This window comes from Doryrhamphus excisus, chromosome 11, assembly GCF_030265055.1.
Source record: "Doryrhamphus excisus isolate RoL2022-K1 chromosome 11, RoL_Dexc_1.0, whole genome shotgun sequence".
Lineage (NCBI taxonomy): Eukaryota > Metazoa > Chordata > Actinopteri > Syngnathiformes > Syngnathidae > Doryrhamphus > Doryrhamphus excisus.
The window spans coordinates 17,576,936-17,596,774 of NC_080476.1; the positions used below are offsets into that span (position 1 = coordinate 17,576,936).

The 19,839-nt window shown below is 40.5% G+C and overlaps 1 protein-coding gene across 4 annotated transcripts in view; it reads right to left on the reverse strand.

Annotated features, from left to right (window-relative positions):
• pot1 (protection of telomeres 1 homolog) overlaps positions 1–15,511 on the reverse strand; it is a 31,373-nt gene extending 15,862 nt beyond the window's left edge. Inside the window, exons 1-10 of one of the 4 annotated variants that reach the window (XM_058088057.1) lie at positions 15,409–15,511; positions 12,244–12,378; positions 10,005–10,077; positions 9,854–9,930; positions 8,551–8,658; positions 8,372–8,437; positions 7,143–7,251; positions 5,915–6,045; positions 5,537–5,830; positions 4,001–4,156 (exon numbers count right to left, since the gene is read on the reverse strand). In XM_058088057.1, the coding sequence (XP_057944040.1) occupies positions 4,001–4,156; positions 5,537–5,830; positions 5,915–6,045; positions 7,143–7,251; positions 8,372–8,437; positions 8,551–8,658; positions 9,854–9,930; positions 10,005–10,077; positions 12,244–12,363 (1,134 nt within the window). In that variant the 5' untranslated portion in view covers positions 12,364–12,378; positions 15,409–15,511. Of the gene's footprint in view, positions 1–4,000; positions 4,157–5,536; positions 5,831–5,914; positions 6,046–7,142; positions 7,252–8,371; positions 8,438–8,544; positions 8,659–9,841; positions 9,931–10,004; positions 10,078–12,243; positions 12,379–15,408 lie in introns of all 4 variants that reach the window. The other 3 variants (XM_058088056.1, XM_058088055.1, XM_058088054.1) reach the window with 3 other exon arrangements.
• Positions 15,512–19,839: the final 4,328 nt, after the last annotated feature.

Consider the following 19,839-nt stretch of genomic DNA (forward strand, 5'->3'; position numbering starts at 1 on the left):
ACATTTGTTGAAAAATAACAAAATCTATTTTTAACGACAAATGTGCAATTTTGGGAGAAGGTGAATTCTGGGGATGCTGACGGCAAACTGACACCTGACCTGAAATGCTAAAGTTAGCATGCTAACACCTAGCCCGGACAAGGTGACGCCGGACTGAATCGCTGGAGTAGCATGATAGCGCAAAGTGTCATCCATCCATCCATTTTGTATGTTTATACTCACTAGGGTCATGGATATGCTGGAGCCTATCCCAGCTGTCTTCGAGCAGGGTACACCCTGGACTGGTGGCCAGTTTTGTAAAACTGGATTTGGCGGGAACCGGCGAGTCAGGGAAACTGGATTTGTTGAGTACCCATGATTCAGTGGAGCTCTATTTGTCAAGTACCCGTGAGTCAGTGGAGCTCTATTTGTCAAGTACCAATGATTCAGTGGAGCTCAATTTATCGAGTACCCGTGAGTCAGAGGAGCTCAATATGTCAAGTACCCGTAATTCAGTGGAACTCAATTTGTAGAGTACCCGTGAGTCAGTGGAGCTCAATTTGTCGAGTACCCATGATTCAGTGGAACTGAATTTGTCGAGTACCCGTGAGTCAGTGGAGCTCAAATTGTCGAGTACCCGTGATTCAGTGGTACTGAATTTGTCGAGACCCCGTGAGTCAGTGGAGCTCAATTTGTCGAGTACCCGTGAGTCAGTGGAGCTCTATTTATCGAGTACCCGTGATTCAGTGGAGCTCAATTTGTAGAATACCCATGAATCAGTGGATCTCAATTAGTCGAGTACCCGTGAGTCAGAGGAGCTCAATTTGTCAAGTACCCATGATTCAGTGGAGCTCAATTTGTCGAGTACCCGTGAGTCAGAGGAGTTCAATATGTCAAGTACCCGTAATTCAGTGGAGCTCAATTTGTAGAGTACCCATGACTCAGTGGAGCTCAATTTATCGAGTACCCATGATTCAGTAGAGCTCAATTTGTCAAGTACCCGTGATTCAGTGAACTGAATTTGTCGAGTACTCGTGAGTCAGTGGAGCTCAATTTGTCGAGTACCCGTGAGTCAGTGGAGGTCAATTTGTCAAGTACCCGTGAGTCAGTGGAGGTCAATTTGTCAAGTACCCATGAGTCAGTGGATCTCAATTTGTCGAGTACCCGAGAGTCAGAGGAGCTCAATTTGTCGAGTACCTATGAGTCAGCGGAGCTCAATTTGTCGAGTACCCGTGATTCAGCGGAGCTCAATTTGTCAAGTACCCATGATTCAGTGAACTCAATTTGTCGAGTACCCGTGAGTCACTGGAGCTCAATTAGTCGAATACCCATGATTCAGTGGAGCTCAATTTGTCGAGTACCCATGAGTCAGTGGATCTCAATTTGTCGAGTACCCGAGAGTCAGAGGAGCTCAATTTGTCGAGTACCTATGAGTCAGCGGAGCTCAATTTGTCGAGTACCCGTGATTCAGCGGAGCTCAATTTGTCAAGTACCCATGATTCAGTGAACTCAATTTGTCGAGTACCTGTGAGTCACTGGAGCTCAATTAGTTGAGTACCCATGATTCAGTGGAGCTCAATTTGTCGAGTACCCATGAGTCAGAGGAGCTCAATTTGTCAAGTACCTGTGATTCAGTGGAGCTTTTGTTGAGTTCCTATGAGTCGGTGAAACTGGACTTGGTGAGTAATCGTGAGTCAGTAAAATCCCATTTGGCAAGTACCGTGAGTCAGTGAAACTCCAGTCACCGAATCCCGAACAGTCTTTATCTTGTTTTTCTCATCTGTACCAGAGAATCAAAGAGAATCAAACACCTGAACTCATGAACGCAGAGCAGCATCCCACCCCTGGCGTCAGTCCAGCCGCAACGTCGAGCGCTTCAGATGATCTGATCTAAGAAATCTTCAAGCCGTCCGTCTCCACTGTGGTGTGTAATTGAGCGAACGATAAAATGAGTCAATGAGTCTCCTCCAGTGAGGAACGTGGAGAGAGCCTCTGAACGCCTGCGGGCTGGAGAGCTGATGCGCGTCGCCGCTCGGCACTCAGGGTTATGCTTTAACGTTTGACAGATGATGACTTCCTTTAGGAACGCGCATGACCTAAAATTAACTCACATTTGCAAATGGATGGCGAGTGATGCAGATCTTATGGAATAATATGTAACATCACATCGTTTACACACTGTTGGGGATTTATTCAACGTACAACTCAACCCCAAGTCATGCATGGAAGGCGAGGACTGCGTCCCTAATGGACAGTACACTGTGTGGAGCCAAGATGGCGCCTGCTGAGGGCGGTAGGCCCTGTGAGTCAGTCAAACTCAAGTGGATGAGAACCAATGTGTCAGTGAAACTAACTCTGAGTCAGCAAAACTCTTATGAATCTTTGTCGAGTACCCATGAGTCAGTGAAACTCGATTTGTTGGGTACCCGTGAGTCACTGAAATTCATTTATCAAGAGTCAGTGAAACTAGAGTCATTGTAAAAATGAGTCAGTGAAACTCAAAATGTCGAGTACCCATGAGTCAGTGAAACTCGATTTGTTGGGTACTCGTGAGTCAGTGAAACTCGATCTATTGGGTACCCGTGAGTCACTGAAATTCATTTAAGAAGAGTCAGTGAAACTAGGGTCATTGTAAAAATGAGTCAGTGAAACTCAAATTGTCGAGTACCCATGAGTCAGTGAAACTCGATTTGTTGAGTACCCGTGAGTCAGTGGAGCTCAATTTGTCGAGTACCTGTGGAATTCAATTTGTTGAGTACCTGTGAGTTTGTAAAACTGGATTGGCGATAACCGGTGAGTCAGTGAAACTGGATTTGTCGAATACCCGTGATTCAGTGGAGCTCAATTTGCCGAGTACCCGTGAGTCAGTGGAGCTCAATTTTTTGAGTACCCGTAAGTCAGTGGAGCTAAATTTGTCGAGTACCCGTGAGTCAGTGGATCTCAATTTGTCGAGTACCCGTGAGTCAGCGGAGCTCAATTTTTTGAGTACCTGTGAGTCAGTGGAGCTCAATTTGTCGAGTGCCCGTGAGTCAGTGGAGCTCAATTTTGTCGAGTACCCGTGAGTCAGTGGATCCCAATTTGTCAAGTACCTGTGAGTCAGTAAAGCTCAATTTGTTGAGTACCCGTGAGTCAGTGGAGCTTGATTTGTCGAGTACCCGTGAGTCAGTGGAGCTCAATTTGTCGAGTACCTGTGAGTTTGTAAAACTGGATTTGTCGAGTACCTATGAGTCAGTGGATCTCAATTTGTCGAGTACCCGTGAGTCAGCGGAGCTCAATTTGTCGAGTACCCATGAGTCAGTGGAGCTCAATTTGTTGAGTACCCGTGAGTCAGTGGAGCTAAATTTGTCGAGTACCCATGAGTCAGTGGAGCTCAATTGGTCGAGTACCCGTGAGTTTGTAAAACTGGATTTGTCGAGTACCCATGAGTCAGTGAAACTCGACGTGTTGGGTACCCGTGAGTCACTGAAATTCATTTATCAAGAGTCAGTGAAACTAGAGTAATTGTAAAAATGAATCGGTGAACAACTCATATCCCACCGAGTTACGGGTACTCCAGACTCAGCTCAGCAGCAACCAACTGGATTATTCGTCTTCATATGCAGCTTTTTCCACCTTGTGCAGTTCATATAAACTACACCAGGGGGGTTGCCTTCAGCCACAGCCACAGCTGTTAGAGGCCGAGGTGGGTATTATATGTATATTATAGGTTAAGGAATGGAGGCGTCAGGCATCAAAACGTCTTCATGTGATCATGAGCTGCCCAACCACCCCACCCCACCCCACCCCCCACCCAAAAAAAAGACAGAGGATTGTGGCTCCATCTGATCAATGTGTGCGCAGTCAGCAGGTTTTCAAACCGCAATCCCCGAGTCTCACAGTAATCTGAGAGCAGCTTTATGTGCACAGACGCCCCCCCCCCCCCACCCCCACCCCCACCCCCACCCCCACACGCTACGTTAAACGGGAGAAGTTTGTCTGTCGGCGGGATTTGGGAGTGTGTTTAATATATCCACAGTCTCACCTTAATCTGCTGGGCAAACGGCACGTGGTTGTCGTAGACCAGCACGCTGGCGATGAGCTTCTCGTGCTCCTCGGAGAAGGAGGTGGGCCCCTCCACCATGTCGGGCTCCGCCGCCACCTTCAGCAGGGCGTGAGGACACCTGGTGCCGTCCCATACCTGCAAACACACACACACTGACTGGCACCTGCACCTGTCATTTATGTCCTGTAGGTATTATTTTCTCATTATAACTACTATATTGGGTAATAGGAGTGTAAAGGTGACTATAGGGGTGTTATTTCACATCCAGAGGGCTCTAACAATGTTGAATCCTGTATTTAAAAGGCTGTAAACAAGTGTTCTATGTCTTATTTTCTCTTATTATGTCTACTATATTGGGTAATAGGAGTGTAAAAATGACTGTAGGGGTGTTATTTCAAATCAAGAGGTCTCTAATAATATTAAAACCTGGATTTAAAAGTTAATAAACAAGTGTCTTATGTCTTATTTTCTCTTATGATGTTAACTATATTGGGTAATAGGAGTGTAAAAAGGCCTATAGGGGTGTTATTTCATATGAAGAGGGCTCTAATATTATTAAAACCTGGATTTACAAGTTAATAAACAAGTGTCTTATGTCTTATTTTCTGTTATGATGTTACCTATATTGGGCAATAGGTGTGAAAATGGGACTATAGGGGTGTTATTTCATATCAAGAGGGCTCTAATAATAGTAAAACCTGGATATAGAAGTTAATAAACAAGTGTCTTATGTCTTATTTTCTCTTATGCCTAGAGGTCTCTAATAATGTTAAAGTCTATTTAGAAGGTCAGAAACAAATTATATGTCTTATTTTCTCTTATTATGTCTACTATATTAGGTAATGGGAGTGTAAAAGTGACTATAGGGGTGTTATTTCACATCCAGAGGGCTCTAATAATATTAAAACCTGGATTTACAAGTTAATAAACAAGTGTCTTATGTCTTATTTTCTCTTATGATGTTACCTATATTGGGTAATAAGAGTGTAAAGGGGACTATAGGGGTGTTATTTCATATCAAGAGGGCTCTAATAATATTAAAACCTGGATTTACAAGTTAATAAACAAGGGTTCTATGTCTTATTTTCTCTTATGATGTCACCTATAATGGATAATGCGTGTGTAAAGGGGACTATAGGGGTGTTATTTCATATCAAGAGGGCTCTAATAATGTTAAAACCCGTTATAAACAGGTGTTCTGTGTCTTATATATCTTATTTTCTCTTATTATTTCCACTATATTTGGTAATAGGAAACTAAAGGTGACTATCGGGGTGTTATTTCATGCCTAGAGGTTTCTAATAATGTTAAAGTCTATTTAGAAGGTCATAAACAAATTATATATGTCTTATTATCTGTTATTATGTCTACTATATTAGGTAATGGGAGTGTAAAGGGGACTATAGGGGTGTTAGTTCATGTCTTGAGGGTTGTGATTATGCTAATAACCTTAACCTAATAACAGGCTTTTCTATGCCATAACTAGGAAAATATTCCATCCTTTATCTTCCTTACCCTCAGCAGGGTGCACATGGAGTCGATGGTGGCTTTGGCGAGCAGCTGACAGGTGAGGTCGAAGTACATTTTGGGCTGGACAGCCGACAGAGTGAGCGCAGCGTCGGCGCGTGGCAGAGCCTGGCTGGCGGCCCACAAGCGCAGCTCCTCCACAGCGCGGCGATCCTCCTCTGCGAAGTGGAAGGACTTGCTGGCGGTGCGGGGCTCCACGGCGGCGCCGACCGTCCCGTCAAACACCAAGGCGGAAAAACCGAAGGTGTTGAGCAGCGTGAGGGTGTCGTTGTACGGGTGAGCCTGCGTGGGAGAGGGGGGGTGATGTTTTGACATCACGAGTCAGCTCGTCACAGGTTCGATTTGTCAAGCCGACAAAGACGCAACCTTGACTCGGTGCATGCGGATGATGTTGCCGATCTGGAGGATTTGGGGATGGGACTCCAGTTTGTTGCAGAAGATGGTGCAGCTGATCTTCAGTTGAGACTGGTCAGTTATCTTCAGACTGGAGCAGAAGTCTGTCGAGAGAAAACATTTTATTTTGAAACAACACGGTTGCTTGTGCGCAACTGCGGGGTCCCAAACTTTTGTCTCGGCCTGGTTTGTTGTTTTTTTTGTAAGGTACTACTAATACATGATGTGTTCATGTACTGTATAAAGTCATGTGTGCATTGTGCACTTTTCCTTTAAAGGGGACTATGATGCCTTTTCCACTTTTCTGAACTACAACCCCTGGCAAAAAAAAGAATCACCAGTCTTGGAGGACTAATTAAAAAATAAAAATTTAATTAAAAATTAAAAAAAAAAATAATTTAACCCTAACCCTAAAAATTAAATTAAATTAAAATTTAATTTTGTTTATATTATATTTGTTTTTTTTGTTTATATTATATTATATTTGTCTTTTTTGTTTATATTATATTTGGTTTTTTGTATATATTATATTATATTTGTTATATTTTGTTTATATTATATTTGGGTTTTTTGTTTATATTATATTAGGTTTTTTTGTTTATATTATATTTGTCTTTTTTGTTTATATTATATTATATTTGTCTTTTTTGTTTATATTGTAATATATTTGTTATATTTTGTTTATATTATACTTGTTATATTTTGTTTAAATTATATTATATGTTATATTGTTTAAATTCTATTATATTTGTTATATTTTGTTTAAATTATATTATATTTGCTATATTTTGTTTAAATTATATTATATTTGCTATATTTTGTTTAAATTATATTTTTTACATTTTGTTTATATTAAACTATATTTAAAGTATAAAAACTTAATATTTTGTGGCATATTTGTAATCATCAACTCAACTTGTTTACGTTTATCATTTATACCGGTATAGGTCATTTCCTTATCATCGGGATAATCTATTTGAACTATTTCGGTAGGGTGATGGGAAAAAATCAGCATCGGCTCGAAAAAAACATATCGGTCGATCCTTACTCAAGACTTGGAATATTTGTTATCATTGTCATTTTTTCATGTAAATTAAGGGAGCAAAAACAGTATCGGCCCAAGCAAAATCGGCCATCAGCCCCAAAAAAACATATCGGTCGATCCCTAGTCAGAGCGCCGTCTTTCTTTTTATGTACTGACCTGATCCGCGGCTCATGTAGGGCTGCTTGAAGAAGACCACAACCCCGTACACGTTGACCACTTCACCGGCCTTCAGGTTGTTGAGCTTGGTATACTGGTACTTTAGACCCTTGGGGCAAACAAAGGACTGTTAATGTCCCAATGGGGATGGCAGAAAAAGTTTGAAGTCAAAATATTATAGGAAGAAAGGCACACATTTATAAGACATGAGTTCAAAAAAATTACATTAAATTCAAACAATTTAAAAAAAAAAACAACAAAAATATGGCAGGGGAAATTATGTTAGAATTATTTTTTTTTTTCAAAGAAAGTTGCAATTTTCATTATATTTTTAAAAATTATATATATTTTTTATTTATTTATTTATTTATTTATTTTATTTTTATTTATTTATTTTTTTATTATATAATTATATTAATTATAATAATTATTCATTTTCTACCGCTTTTTCCTCACAAGGGTCACGGAGGGTGCTGGAGCCTATCCCAGCTGTCTTGGGGCGAGAGGGCGGGGTCCACCCTGGACTAGTGGCCAGCCAATCACAGGGCACATATAGACAAACAATCATTCACACTCACATTCATACCTATGGACAATTTGGAGTCGCTAATTAACCTAGCATGTTTTTGGAATGTGGGAGGAATACCGGAGTACCCGGAAAAAAGCCACACAAGCACGGGGAGAACATGCAAACTCCATACAGAGATGGCCGAGGGTGGAATTGAACCCTGGTCTCCTAGCTGTGAGGTCTGCGTGCTAACCACTCGACCGCCGTGCAACCTTATGTAAAGGTAATACCCATGAAAATAGCTAAAATGTTACGCATTAGCTTGTTAATAACACTAGCATACTAACTGTTAGCATATTAACACTTTGGACTGGTGGCCAGCCAATCACAGGGCACATATAGACAAACAACCATTCACACTCACATTCATACCTATGGACAATTTGGTGTCGCTAATTAACCTAGCATGTTTTTTTTTTGGAATGTGGGAGGAAACCGGAGTACCCGGAGAAAACCGGGGAGAACATGCAAACTCCACACAGAGATGGCCGAGGGTGGAACTGAACCCTGGTCTCCTAGCTGTGAGGTCTGCGCGCTAACCACTCAACCACCGTGCCGCCTATATTAAATGATATAAAATGTACATAATATAAGAACCGGCATCGATAATAAGGAAGTAGCATTAATGATAAACAAAATGGCCGCAACCGGAGCTTCTGACCTCGGCGGGCATCTTTCGCTTCACGGCCTTTGGCGATGTAGAGTTAGCCGGTAGCGCTTGACCCACCTGAAGCACAGAATCACATGTTACACATGTAAAATAAGTTAATTGTGGGGTGTCATGTGACGTGTAGCGGTGTGAAAAAGTCTCCGCCCACTTCCTTATCATCGGACCCTCACGTGAATGAAGGCGTCGTCTCCAGACAGCATCAGGTTACACGGGTGCCGTTTGTCCTTCAGGGCCGTGGGAGATTTGCCCACAGAGAAGCCGGACGCCACCACCACGTCCTGGCGGGAAACACAAGACCAACAGCGAGCAGAGTGAGATAAGAGCGCGTCCTGGTGGGCGGAGATCGGAGCGGCAGATGCAGCGCGCCGAGAGGCTTGAAGGCGAAGAAGTGCCGCCGCTTGATGATAAGCTGCTGTGGAAAAAAGTAAAGCGCTTCCTTTGTCTGAAGCGTCTGCCGGAGGATTCAGTTAATGCAATAATCACATTAGCAGGGGTGTCCAAAGTGCGGGCCAGGGGCCATTTGCAGCAATTTTTGAAAAATTAGGTTGCAGGGAAAGTTTGAAGTCAAAATATTATAGGAACAAAGTCACACATTTACAAGACGGGAGTTCAAACAATTAAATTCAATTCAAACAATTTGAAAAACCCAGCAAAAATATGGCAGGGGAAATTATGTTAGTATTATTATTATTATTATTTTTATAAAGGTGACTATAGGGGTGTTATTTAATGTCTAGAGGTCTCTAATAATGTTAAAGTCTATTTAGAAAGTCATAAATTATATGTCTTATTTTCTCTTATTATGTCTACTATATTGGGCAATAGGAGTGTAAAGGTGACTATAGGGGTGTTATTTCATGTCCAGAGGGCTCTTATAATATTAAAACCCATATTTAGAAGTTTGTAAACAGGTGTTCTATGTCTTATATATCTTATTATTTCCACTATATTTAGTATATAGTATAGCATAAAGGTGACTGTAGGGGTGTTATTACATATCTAGAGGGCTCTAATCATGTTAAAACCTGTATTGAGGTTGTAAACAAGTGCTTATGACTTATATATATGTCTTATTTTCTCTAATTATAACTAGTATATTGGGTAATAGGAGTGTAAAGGAGGACTATAGGGGTGTTATTTCATACCAAGAGGGCTCTCATAATATTAAAACCCACATTTAGAAGGTTGTAAACAGGTGTTCTATGTCTTGTATATCTTACTATTTCCACTATATTTAGTATATATTGTAGTATAAAGGTGACTATAGGGGTGTTATTACATATCTAGAGGGCTCTAATCATGTTAAAACCAGTAATTAGAACACTGTCTTATTCATCAATATATTTTTGAGTGAATTCAATTTGAATGACTATAATGTAAAACTATATATTCTATATACTTATAATATAATGTAAAACAATGCATTGACTATCAATGCAGACATCTGTCAATCAACCTTACCCCTTCACTGACAGCCTGAGAGAAGTCCTTGGCCAGCGTCCCTAACAAGACCATGTTGATGGATACGCGCTGAGGCGACGGGTCGACTTCTGAGGAGAAAAAAAAAAAAAAAGACGTGATTAATGGCGTTTGGTGTTTTGGAAAGTCGGCGTTTCAGCCTCACCTTGAAGCACGGCCTTTAAGATGAAGTTGTGATTGGACGACGACACCAGAGGACCTTTCTGGACCACCCTGCCCTGTAAACAGGAAGCATTTAACATCAGTAGGAGTCCTTTAAAGGCTCCTCGGCATTATACATCAACTATGGTAATGGTAATGGTTTTATTTCATTTCAACATGCATCAGATTCCAATTGAATGCATCCCATAATCAGTTCACAGTTCCACATGTCCAAAAGGAGTAGGAAGAAGCAAAGCTTATTAAATCCTACCCCTCCATCTGGTACTTTTACAATCAGTAACTGTTAGGAGTGTAAAGGTGACTATAGGGGTGTTATTTCATACCAAGAGGGCTCTAATAATAATAAAACCCACATTTAGAAGGTTGTAAACAGGTGTTCTATGTCTTATATATCTTATTATTTCCACTATATTAAGTATATAGTACAGCATAAAGGTGACTATAGGGGTGTTATTACATATCAAGAGGGCTCTAATAATGTTAGAAACCGTATTGAGGCTGTAAACAAGTGCTTTATGACATGTATATGTCTTACTTTCTCTTATTATTTCCACTATATTTAGTATATAGTATAGAATAAAGGTGACTATAGGGGTGTTATTACATATCTAGAGGGCTCTAATCATGTTAAAACCCGTATTGAGGCTGTAAACAAGTGCTTTATGACTTATATGTCTTATTTTCTCTAATTATAACTACTATATTGGGTAATAGGAGTGTAAAGGTGACTATAGGGGTGTTATTAAATATCTAGAGGGCTCTAATAATGTTAAAAACCCGTATTGAGGCTGTAAACAAGTGCTTTATGACATGTATATGTCTTATTTTCTCTTATTATTTCCACTATATTTAGTATGTAGTATAGCATAAAGGTGACTATAGGGGTGTTATTACATATCTAGAGGGCTCTAATCATGTTAAAACCCGTATTGAGGCTGTAAACAATTTGCTTTATGACTTATATGTCTTATTTTCTCTAATTATAACTACTATATTGGGTAATAGGAGTGTAAAGGTGACTATAGGGGTGTTGTTTCATACCAAGAGGGCTCTAATAATAATAAAACCCACATTTAGAAGGTTGTAAACAGGTGTTCTATGTGTTATATATCTTATTATTTCCACTATATTTAGTACATAGTACAGCATAAAGGTGACTATAGGGGTGTTATTACATATCTAGAGGGCTCTAATCATGTTAAAACCCGTATTGAGGCTGTAAACAAGTGCTTTATGACTTATTTTCTCTAATTATAACTACTATATTGGGTAATAGGAGTGCAAAGGTGACTATAGGGGTGTTATTAAATATCTAGAGGGCTCTAAAAATGTTAAAACTCGTATTGAGACTGTAAACAAGTGCTTTATGACTTATATGTCTTATTTTCTCTAATTATAACTACTATATTGGGTAATAGGAGTGTAAAGGGTGACTATAGGGGTGTTATTAAATATCTAGAGGGCTCTAAAAATGTTAAAACCCGTATTGAGGCTGTAAACAAGTGCTTTATGACATGTATATGTCTTATTTTCGCTTATTATTTCCACTATATTTGGTAATGGAGTATAAACGTGAATATAGGGGTGTTATTACATATCTTGAGGGCTCTAATCATGTTAAAACCCATATTGAGGCTGTAAACAAGTGCTTTATGACTTAGATGTCTTATTTTCTCTAATTATAACTACTATATTGGGTAATAGGAGTGTAAAGGGTGACTATAGGGGTGTTATTAAATATCTAGAGGGCTCTAAAAATGTTAAAACCCGTATTGAGGCTGTAAACAAGTGCTTTATGACATGTATATGTCTTATTTTCGCTTATTATTTCCACTATATTTGGTAATGGAGTATAAACGTGACTATAGGGGTGTTATTACATATCTAGAGGGCTCTAATAATATTGTACTAATATTGTTTGGAATTCTACATTGCTCCATTTTTAAAAGCGGACAGTAAATTTGCAAAATTTGCAGTTGATGCCCCCCCCCCAAGCTAAAGAAGAGATAGACGTATATTTTATATATATATATATATATATATATATATATATATATATATATATATATATATATATGTATATTATTTTTATAAGTCGTAGTCATGCCAAAAGGACGTGTTGCTGCTGGATGTTCACTATGTCTCAGTCATACTGGAAGTTGCTTTTCTTTCCCAAAAGAGACATCATAGTACTATAGTACCCCATAGTACTAAGACCTCACCTTGACTGAGTGGTTGGCGTGGTTCCTGCTGGTGCTGATGTGCGAGATGGGTATTATGGTCAGGTGGACGGTTCCCTGGTGGTCCGGCCCCTTCCCCTCGTCTAGCACACAGACGGGCATGATAGTGGCGATGACCTGAGAGACACAAACACTGTAAGTGGGACGGTATCGGATGGATCTTATTCCAGAACGTCCCCCATGAGAGATGGGTGTGGTTTCAGGTTGATATCCCCTCAGGAAGTGATCCATGTCCCCGCTTTGAAGGGGAGTTAATATGAGGACACAACTTTACGCAGCACCACGGGGCGGCGGATTTTTGGGGGGAAGTGTGTGTGTGAAAGCTTTCGTGGAGTAAACCAGGAAAAGTGTTCCCAGCAGGTAGCACGTCACCTCCTGTCAGATTCGGTTAGATTGATTCTCGGCTGATGTGACTGGCGATTCCCCGGAGCGCGGGGACGGCGGAGAAGGAACAGCCTGCGAGGCAGACGAGCCGCTCGCTGGAGCAGAAAAGCCAGCGAGGAAAAGCGGAATTAATGAAATGAACCTCGATGGTGTCGGGTTGCTGAGCGAAGCTGGAGGGATTGAACTCAGTCAGGATGAAGGACTCACTCAGGAGCTCGTCTGCCTTTCCCGACTTTGACCTTCCCAGCTGTCACTCTCGTTCTGTGTGTCTTAAAAACAGTTCATTTCGGAGACGTGCACCTGTTGTCGCGACTGGTTCAAGTGCAAAACACAGTTAAACAGTACACTTCACTTACAAAGTCCACAGTTTGACACCGGAACAGATGATTCCCATTTCACCAGAACACACATCATCTTAGCTGCTATTCCTGTCTGTGCTCTGGAGATATGATTGTTTTTGTTTAATCCCTGTATCCCCGCAAATCATCTGTCTTATCTCCTGACCTCCAGCTACCAAAGACCTGCATTAAGAGCTTAAGTTCTGGCCCAGTTCCTTCTAGAACCTCAGCCACCAGTACACCATCAGAAGACAAGGCAATCATATATAAACACCACTATCATACTAGGCATTCGCATGTTAGCATTGCTAGCATGCTAATATTAGCATACTAGCTTTTTATTGTTAATTTCTTGAGCATACAGATATAAACACCACTATCATGCTAGGCATTAGCATGTTAGCATTGCTAGCATGCTAACATGAGCATACTAGCATTTTTTGAGACATTCATGAATAGGAACCTAGTAAACACAAGCGCTATCATGCTAAGTGTTAGCATGCTAATGTTAGCATCCTAGCAGCATTGTAACATTAGTATACTAGCTTTTTTGCTATTTTCTTGAGCATACAGATATTAACACCATTATCATGCTAGGCATTAGCATGTTAGCATTGCTAGCACACTAACATGAGCATACTAGCATTTTTTGAAACTTTAACATGAACTTAGTAAACACATGTGCTATCATGCTAGGTGTTAGCACGCTAATGTTAGCATCCTAGCAGCATTGTAACATTAGCATACTAGCTTTTTATTGCTATTTTCTTGAGCATACAGATATAAACACCACTATCATGCTAGGCATTAGCATTTTAGCACTGCTAGCACACTAATGAGCATACTAGCATTTTTTGAGACTTTCATTAATATGAACTTAGTAAACACAAGTGCTATCATGCTAGGTGTTAGCACGCGAATGTTAGCATCCTAGCAGCATTGTAACATTAGCATCCTAGCTTTTTTCGCTATTTTCTTGGGCAGACATATATAAACATCACTATTATACTAGCATGCTAACATGATCATAGTAGCATGTCCAGGGTGTATCCAACAGCCCAAGGTGTACCCCGCCTCTCTCCCAAAGACAGCTGTGATAGGCTCCAGCACCCCCGCGACCGTCGTGAGGATAAGCTCAAGAAAATAGCAACACCTAGCATGACTGCGCTAACTGTCTACTAACTTCATATTCATGAAAGTCTAAAAAAAAAACGCTAGTATTGCATGGTAGCATTTTTAGCCGTCTTCATAGGTAGACACTATTGTGTAGATGTTAGCATTACTCGCATTTTTTTTGTAATTTTCATACATATATAAACACCACTATCATGCTAGGCATTAGCATGTTAGCACTGCTAGCACACTAACACGAGCATACTAGCATTTTTTGAGACTTTCATTAATATGAACTTAGTAAACACAAGTGCTATCATGCTAGGTGTTAGCACGCTAATGTTAGCATCCTAGCAGCATTGTAACATTAGCATACTAGCATTTTTTTGCAATTTTCATACATATATAAACACCACTATCATGCTAGGCATTAGCATGTTAGTACTGCTAGCACGCTAACATGATCATAGTATATGAACCTAGTAAACACAAGCGCTGTCATGCTAGTTGTTACCCTGCCACATGCCAAGTTCTGGTTACATGGTCTGTATATTACTCATATCACTTTCTCTACTTCATTATAATAATAATAATTCTGCACGTGCTGTTGATTGCACTTGTGGATCGTTCGTTACCTTGTAATTGAGCGTGTGTAATAACCAATTTAAAGCTAATCGACTTCTTTTAGCACACATCCATGAGCGAGTTGTACGAGTTTAATAGCTATAATTAAAGTGTCGGTAAAGTGTCAGTGTCGGTAGCGACGCCAAACCAAACTCCAATCCAAAAACCTTTGTTTTTAATACTTTAAAATACTAGCAATAAACCACAGCACACAGGTGACTTAAAACACACTTTCATAGACAAACAGCTTTGACTGACCAATTCGGCAAACAAATAATGCTTAATGTAACACTCTCTCTTGACAATATTCAATCGGATGAACTTGTATAGTGGTGTAAGCTAGCTAACTGCTAGCTAGAGGGGATGTAAAAATTGACACCAAGACCTAGTTCTTCGTACTTTTATCAACTCTTATGCTCCGTTTTGTATGATTACAGGTGCCGAATATTAATGTAAGCCAGGTAGAGGTGGAAAGTACCTAAATGTATGCTCTATTTACTGTCGTGTGTACACAGGAGTTATTTATATCAAAACATGACCATTTTTACATGAAGACTGGCTCTTCCTGTAGCGTTGTCCAACTGTCGCCAAACCACGCATGTTGACAAACAACTGACAACATTGTCTGTGGAGTTATTTTTAATATAAGCAAAGAAACAGAAATTGATAATCAGACAACAAAACTTACCAAAGTTCGTACTTGGGATGGTTTTCCCTCGCTGGGCTTCAAACTGAAAGCAGGCCGTGATGCGCATGTGCACTATGAAAATGCGGAAGTGAATACACGCATGCGCAAAACCACATGTCAAGTTCTGGTTGCATGGTTTATATTTGTTGCCTGTTTTATGTTTAAATGATTAATTAACAAACGAACAAAAATACACTCATCAAATAACTAATTTTGATTAGTTTAAATTAATTTAAGTAATTTATTTTTGATTTTTTTTCTGTTGATAGCATTGTAGGTATTTTACTTTCAATAATAGTGTATTTTACAAGAGCATCAAATGTGAGCTCCATCCATTTACGTATTTTCTATGCTGCTTATCCTCACTAGGGTCGCTGGAGCCTATCCCAGCTGTCTTTGGGTGAGAGGCAGGGTACATTCTGGACTGGTCGCCAGCCAACCGCTGGACACGCTGGAGCTATCATGCTAGGTGTTAGCACGCTAATGTTAGCATCATAGCAGCATTGTAACATTAGCATACTAGCTTTTTTTCTATTTTCTGGGGCAGACATATATAAATACCACTATCATACTAGGCATTCGCATGTTAGCATTGCTAGCATGCTAACATGATCATAGTAGCATGTCCAGGGTATACCCACCAGTCCAGGTTGTAACCCGCCTCTCGCCCGAAGACAGCTGGCATAGGCTCCAGCACCCCCGCGACCGTCGTGAGGATAAGTTCAAGAAAATAGCAACACCTAGCATGATAGCGCTAACTGTCTACTAAGTTCATATTCATGAAAGTCTCAAAAAACGCTAGTATTGCATGGTAGCATTTTTAGTCATTTTCATTGGTCGACACTGTCGGCATGTTAGCATTATGCTAACATTAGCATACTAGCTTTTTATTGTTATTTTCTCGAGCATACAGACATAAACACCACTATTATGCTAGGCATTAGCATGTTAGCATTGCTAGCATGCTAACATGAGCATACTAGCATTTTTTGAGACGTTCATGAATAGGAGCCTAGTAGACACAAGCGCTATCATGCTAGGTGTTAGCACGCTAATGTTAGCATCCTAGCAGCATTGTAACATTAGCATACTTGCTTTTTATTGCTATTTTCTTGAACATACAGATGTAAACACCACTATCAAGCTAGGCATTAGCATGTTAGCATTGCTAGCATGCTAACATGAGCATACTAGCATTCTTTGAGATGTTCATGAATATGAACCTGGTTAACACAAGCGCTATCATGCTAGGTGTTAGCATCTTAGCAGCATTGTAACATTAGCATACTAGCTTTTTATTGTTTTTGTCTTGAGCATACAGATATAAACACCACTATCATGTTAGGCATTAGCATGTTAGCATTGCTAGCATGCTAACGTGAGCATACTAGCATTTTTTGAGATTTTCATGAATATGAACCTAGTAAACACAAGCGCTATCATGCTAGGTGTTAGCATCCTAGCAGCATTGTAACATTAGCATACTCGCATTTTTGCAATTTTGTTGGGCAGACATATATAAACATCACTATTATACTAGGCATTAGCATGTTAGCATGTTAGCATTGCTAGCATGCTAACATGATCATAGTAGCATTTTTTTGTGATTTTCATGAACTTATCAGAGCTGCACGGCGGATGATTCTTATCGATGTCTTAATGTTGGCTCAATTGAGCAGAGAGGCATTACGGAGATGTGTTTTCCCGAGATCGATGCCAATGGATCAGGATCATTATGTTGAGGACAAAACCAACAAGTACTTTGTCGTCCGGAGTCGTAGTCGATGTCGCCGGCACAACACGTGGTGTTAATGGATGGAAAAGCTCACAGGCGTTTACAAGCCGATTACTAATTGTTTAATTAAAGTGACAAAATGGCGGGCACTCGGAGCGGCCGTGACGAAGCGTATCATTGTGTTGCCATATTAGCAGCACGCTCATCTTTCACGCTAATGACTTTTCTCCCGCGGCGGCCTGTCCGGTGAAGAATTTCGCCAATAAAGGGCCACACATGAAGACGTGTGGCGGATGGAACGCTGAGGGTCGCCGGTCGATCACAAATGATACACTTGGACACGTATCAGGATCCGCTTGACCCCAAATGAAGACAGATGACCTTTCTAGTCGATGATGTTTTCTTCTTCCAGCAGTGACACCTGCTATAGGAATAAAGTTGAAATATTCAAACAAAAACTTTACTTACATTATAATAATACGGGAATAAAGTCAAAATAAATCTGTAATATTTTGAAAAAAAATTCCCAAATATTAATCAGCACTAATTGTACAAGCAAACAGACTAAATACTGTATTAAAAAATATAGTTTTAATTTATTTTTCTAAAATAAATCTCGGGAAAAAGTTATAATACTACTGGAATAAATTCAAAAATATTATAGGAATAAAGTTGTATTATTATGTGAAAAAAATTACAAGAAAAAAGCTTTGAAATATCTAAATTAACAACAAAATTAAAAATAAATAAAACATTTAAAACATTAGCAGTAATTTAATAAAATTAAGTCTATTGTTTATTGTAATCTAATGCAAAAAATAGTTATAATATTACGGGAATAAAGTCAATATAAATCTGTAATATTTTGAAAAGAAAATTCCCAAATGGACAGTTTCTAATTAATCAGCAATAATTGTACAAGCAAATAGACTAAAAACTGTATTAAAACATATTTTAAATTTTTCTAAAAAGTTATAATACTACTGGAATAAATACAAAAATATTGTAGAAATAAAGTTGTATTATAATGTGAAAAAAAATTAAAATGGCATGTATGGCAGCACCCCTCTGGGGGACCACTGGGACAGCTTACCCAAGGGAGCCGGCATGACTCCATTGGGGGATGGCCAGAATGGTATGTATGGTGGCACCAACAGCACCTCTCTGGGGGGCGACTGGGACAGCATGCCCAAAAAAACCGGCATGACCCCCTTGTGGGATGGCTACGACGGCATGTATGGCAGCACCCCTTTGGGGGACAACTGGGACAGCATGCCCAACAAAACCGGCATAACCCCCCTGGGAATGGCTAGGACAGGATATATATGGCAGCACCCCTTTGGGGGACGACTGGGACAGCGTGCCCAACAAAACCGGCATAACCCCCCTGGGAATGGCTAGGACGGCATGTATGGCAGCACCCCTTTGGGGGACAACTGGGACAGCATGCCCAACAAAACCGGCATAACCCCCCTGGGGGGTGGCTACAACGGCATGTATGGCAGCACCCCTATGGGGGACGACTGGGACAGCATGCCCAACAAAGCCGGCATGACCCCCCTGGGAATGGCTAGGACAGGATATGTATGGCAGCACCCCTCTGGGGGACGACTGGGACAGCATGTCCAACAAAACCGGCATGACCCCCCTTGTGGGATGGCTACGACGGCATGTATGGCAGCACCCCTTTGGGGGACGACTGGGACAGCATGCCCAACAAAACCGGCATAACCCCCCTGGGGGGTGGCTAGGACGGCATGTATGGCAGCACCCCTCTGGGGGACAACTGGGACAGCATGCCCAACAAAACCGGCATAACCCCCCTGGGAATGGCTAGGACAACATATATATGGCAGCACCCCTATGGGGGACGACTGGGACAGCATGCCCAACAAAACCGTCGTGACCCCCGTGGGGGGTGGCTAGGACGGCATGTATGGCAGCACCCTTCTGGGGAACGACTGGGACAGCATGCCAAACGGAACCAGCAGGACTCCTCCGGGGACAGCCAGGACAACGTGACACCCCTAGGTGACTGGCCAAAGAGGAACTGGAGCTGGGCGGCCATGATGTGCGTCCCACATCTTATGGATGATGACAGATTCAGGACGGTGACATCGCTACACATCAAGTTCCAGAAGCGTGGAAACAGGTTGGGACAAACAACAACAAGGTCGCTCAATAAAAATGGCCGACCTTCTTATTGAACTGAATATTTCTGATATATGACAGCACTTCTTACACTAATCTGTCATTATTAATAATCTCTCATATCACATTTCATCACTTTTTTTCTCTGGCGTCATAGTCTTCATCAACATCTTCATCGTTGTTGTGCTCCAAGCTGATGGAATGATTTGGGAAGTTTCTTGTGAGCAGACTGTGTGACCATCTGCACTGTTCTAACACACACACACATGCACTCACACACACACACACTTGCGTGTACTTGGTGTCCAATACTGGTTTATATGGAAGTTAAGTTTGGGAAGGAAACAGGCACCCTCTATACTTACTACTTCACATGCTGTCCCATTATCGTAGAATTATTATCGTAAAAATAAAAATAAAAATAAAAATAAAAATAAAAATAAAAATAAAAATAAAAATAAAAATAAAAATAAAAATAAAAATTTAACCAGAAAAAAACTAACTCAATCAAGCAGTCATTTTAGCAAAATTAATTCAAAATAAGT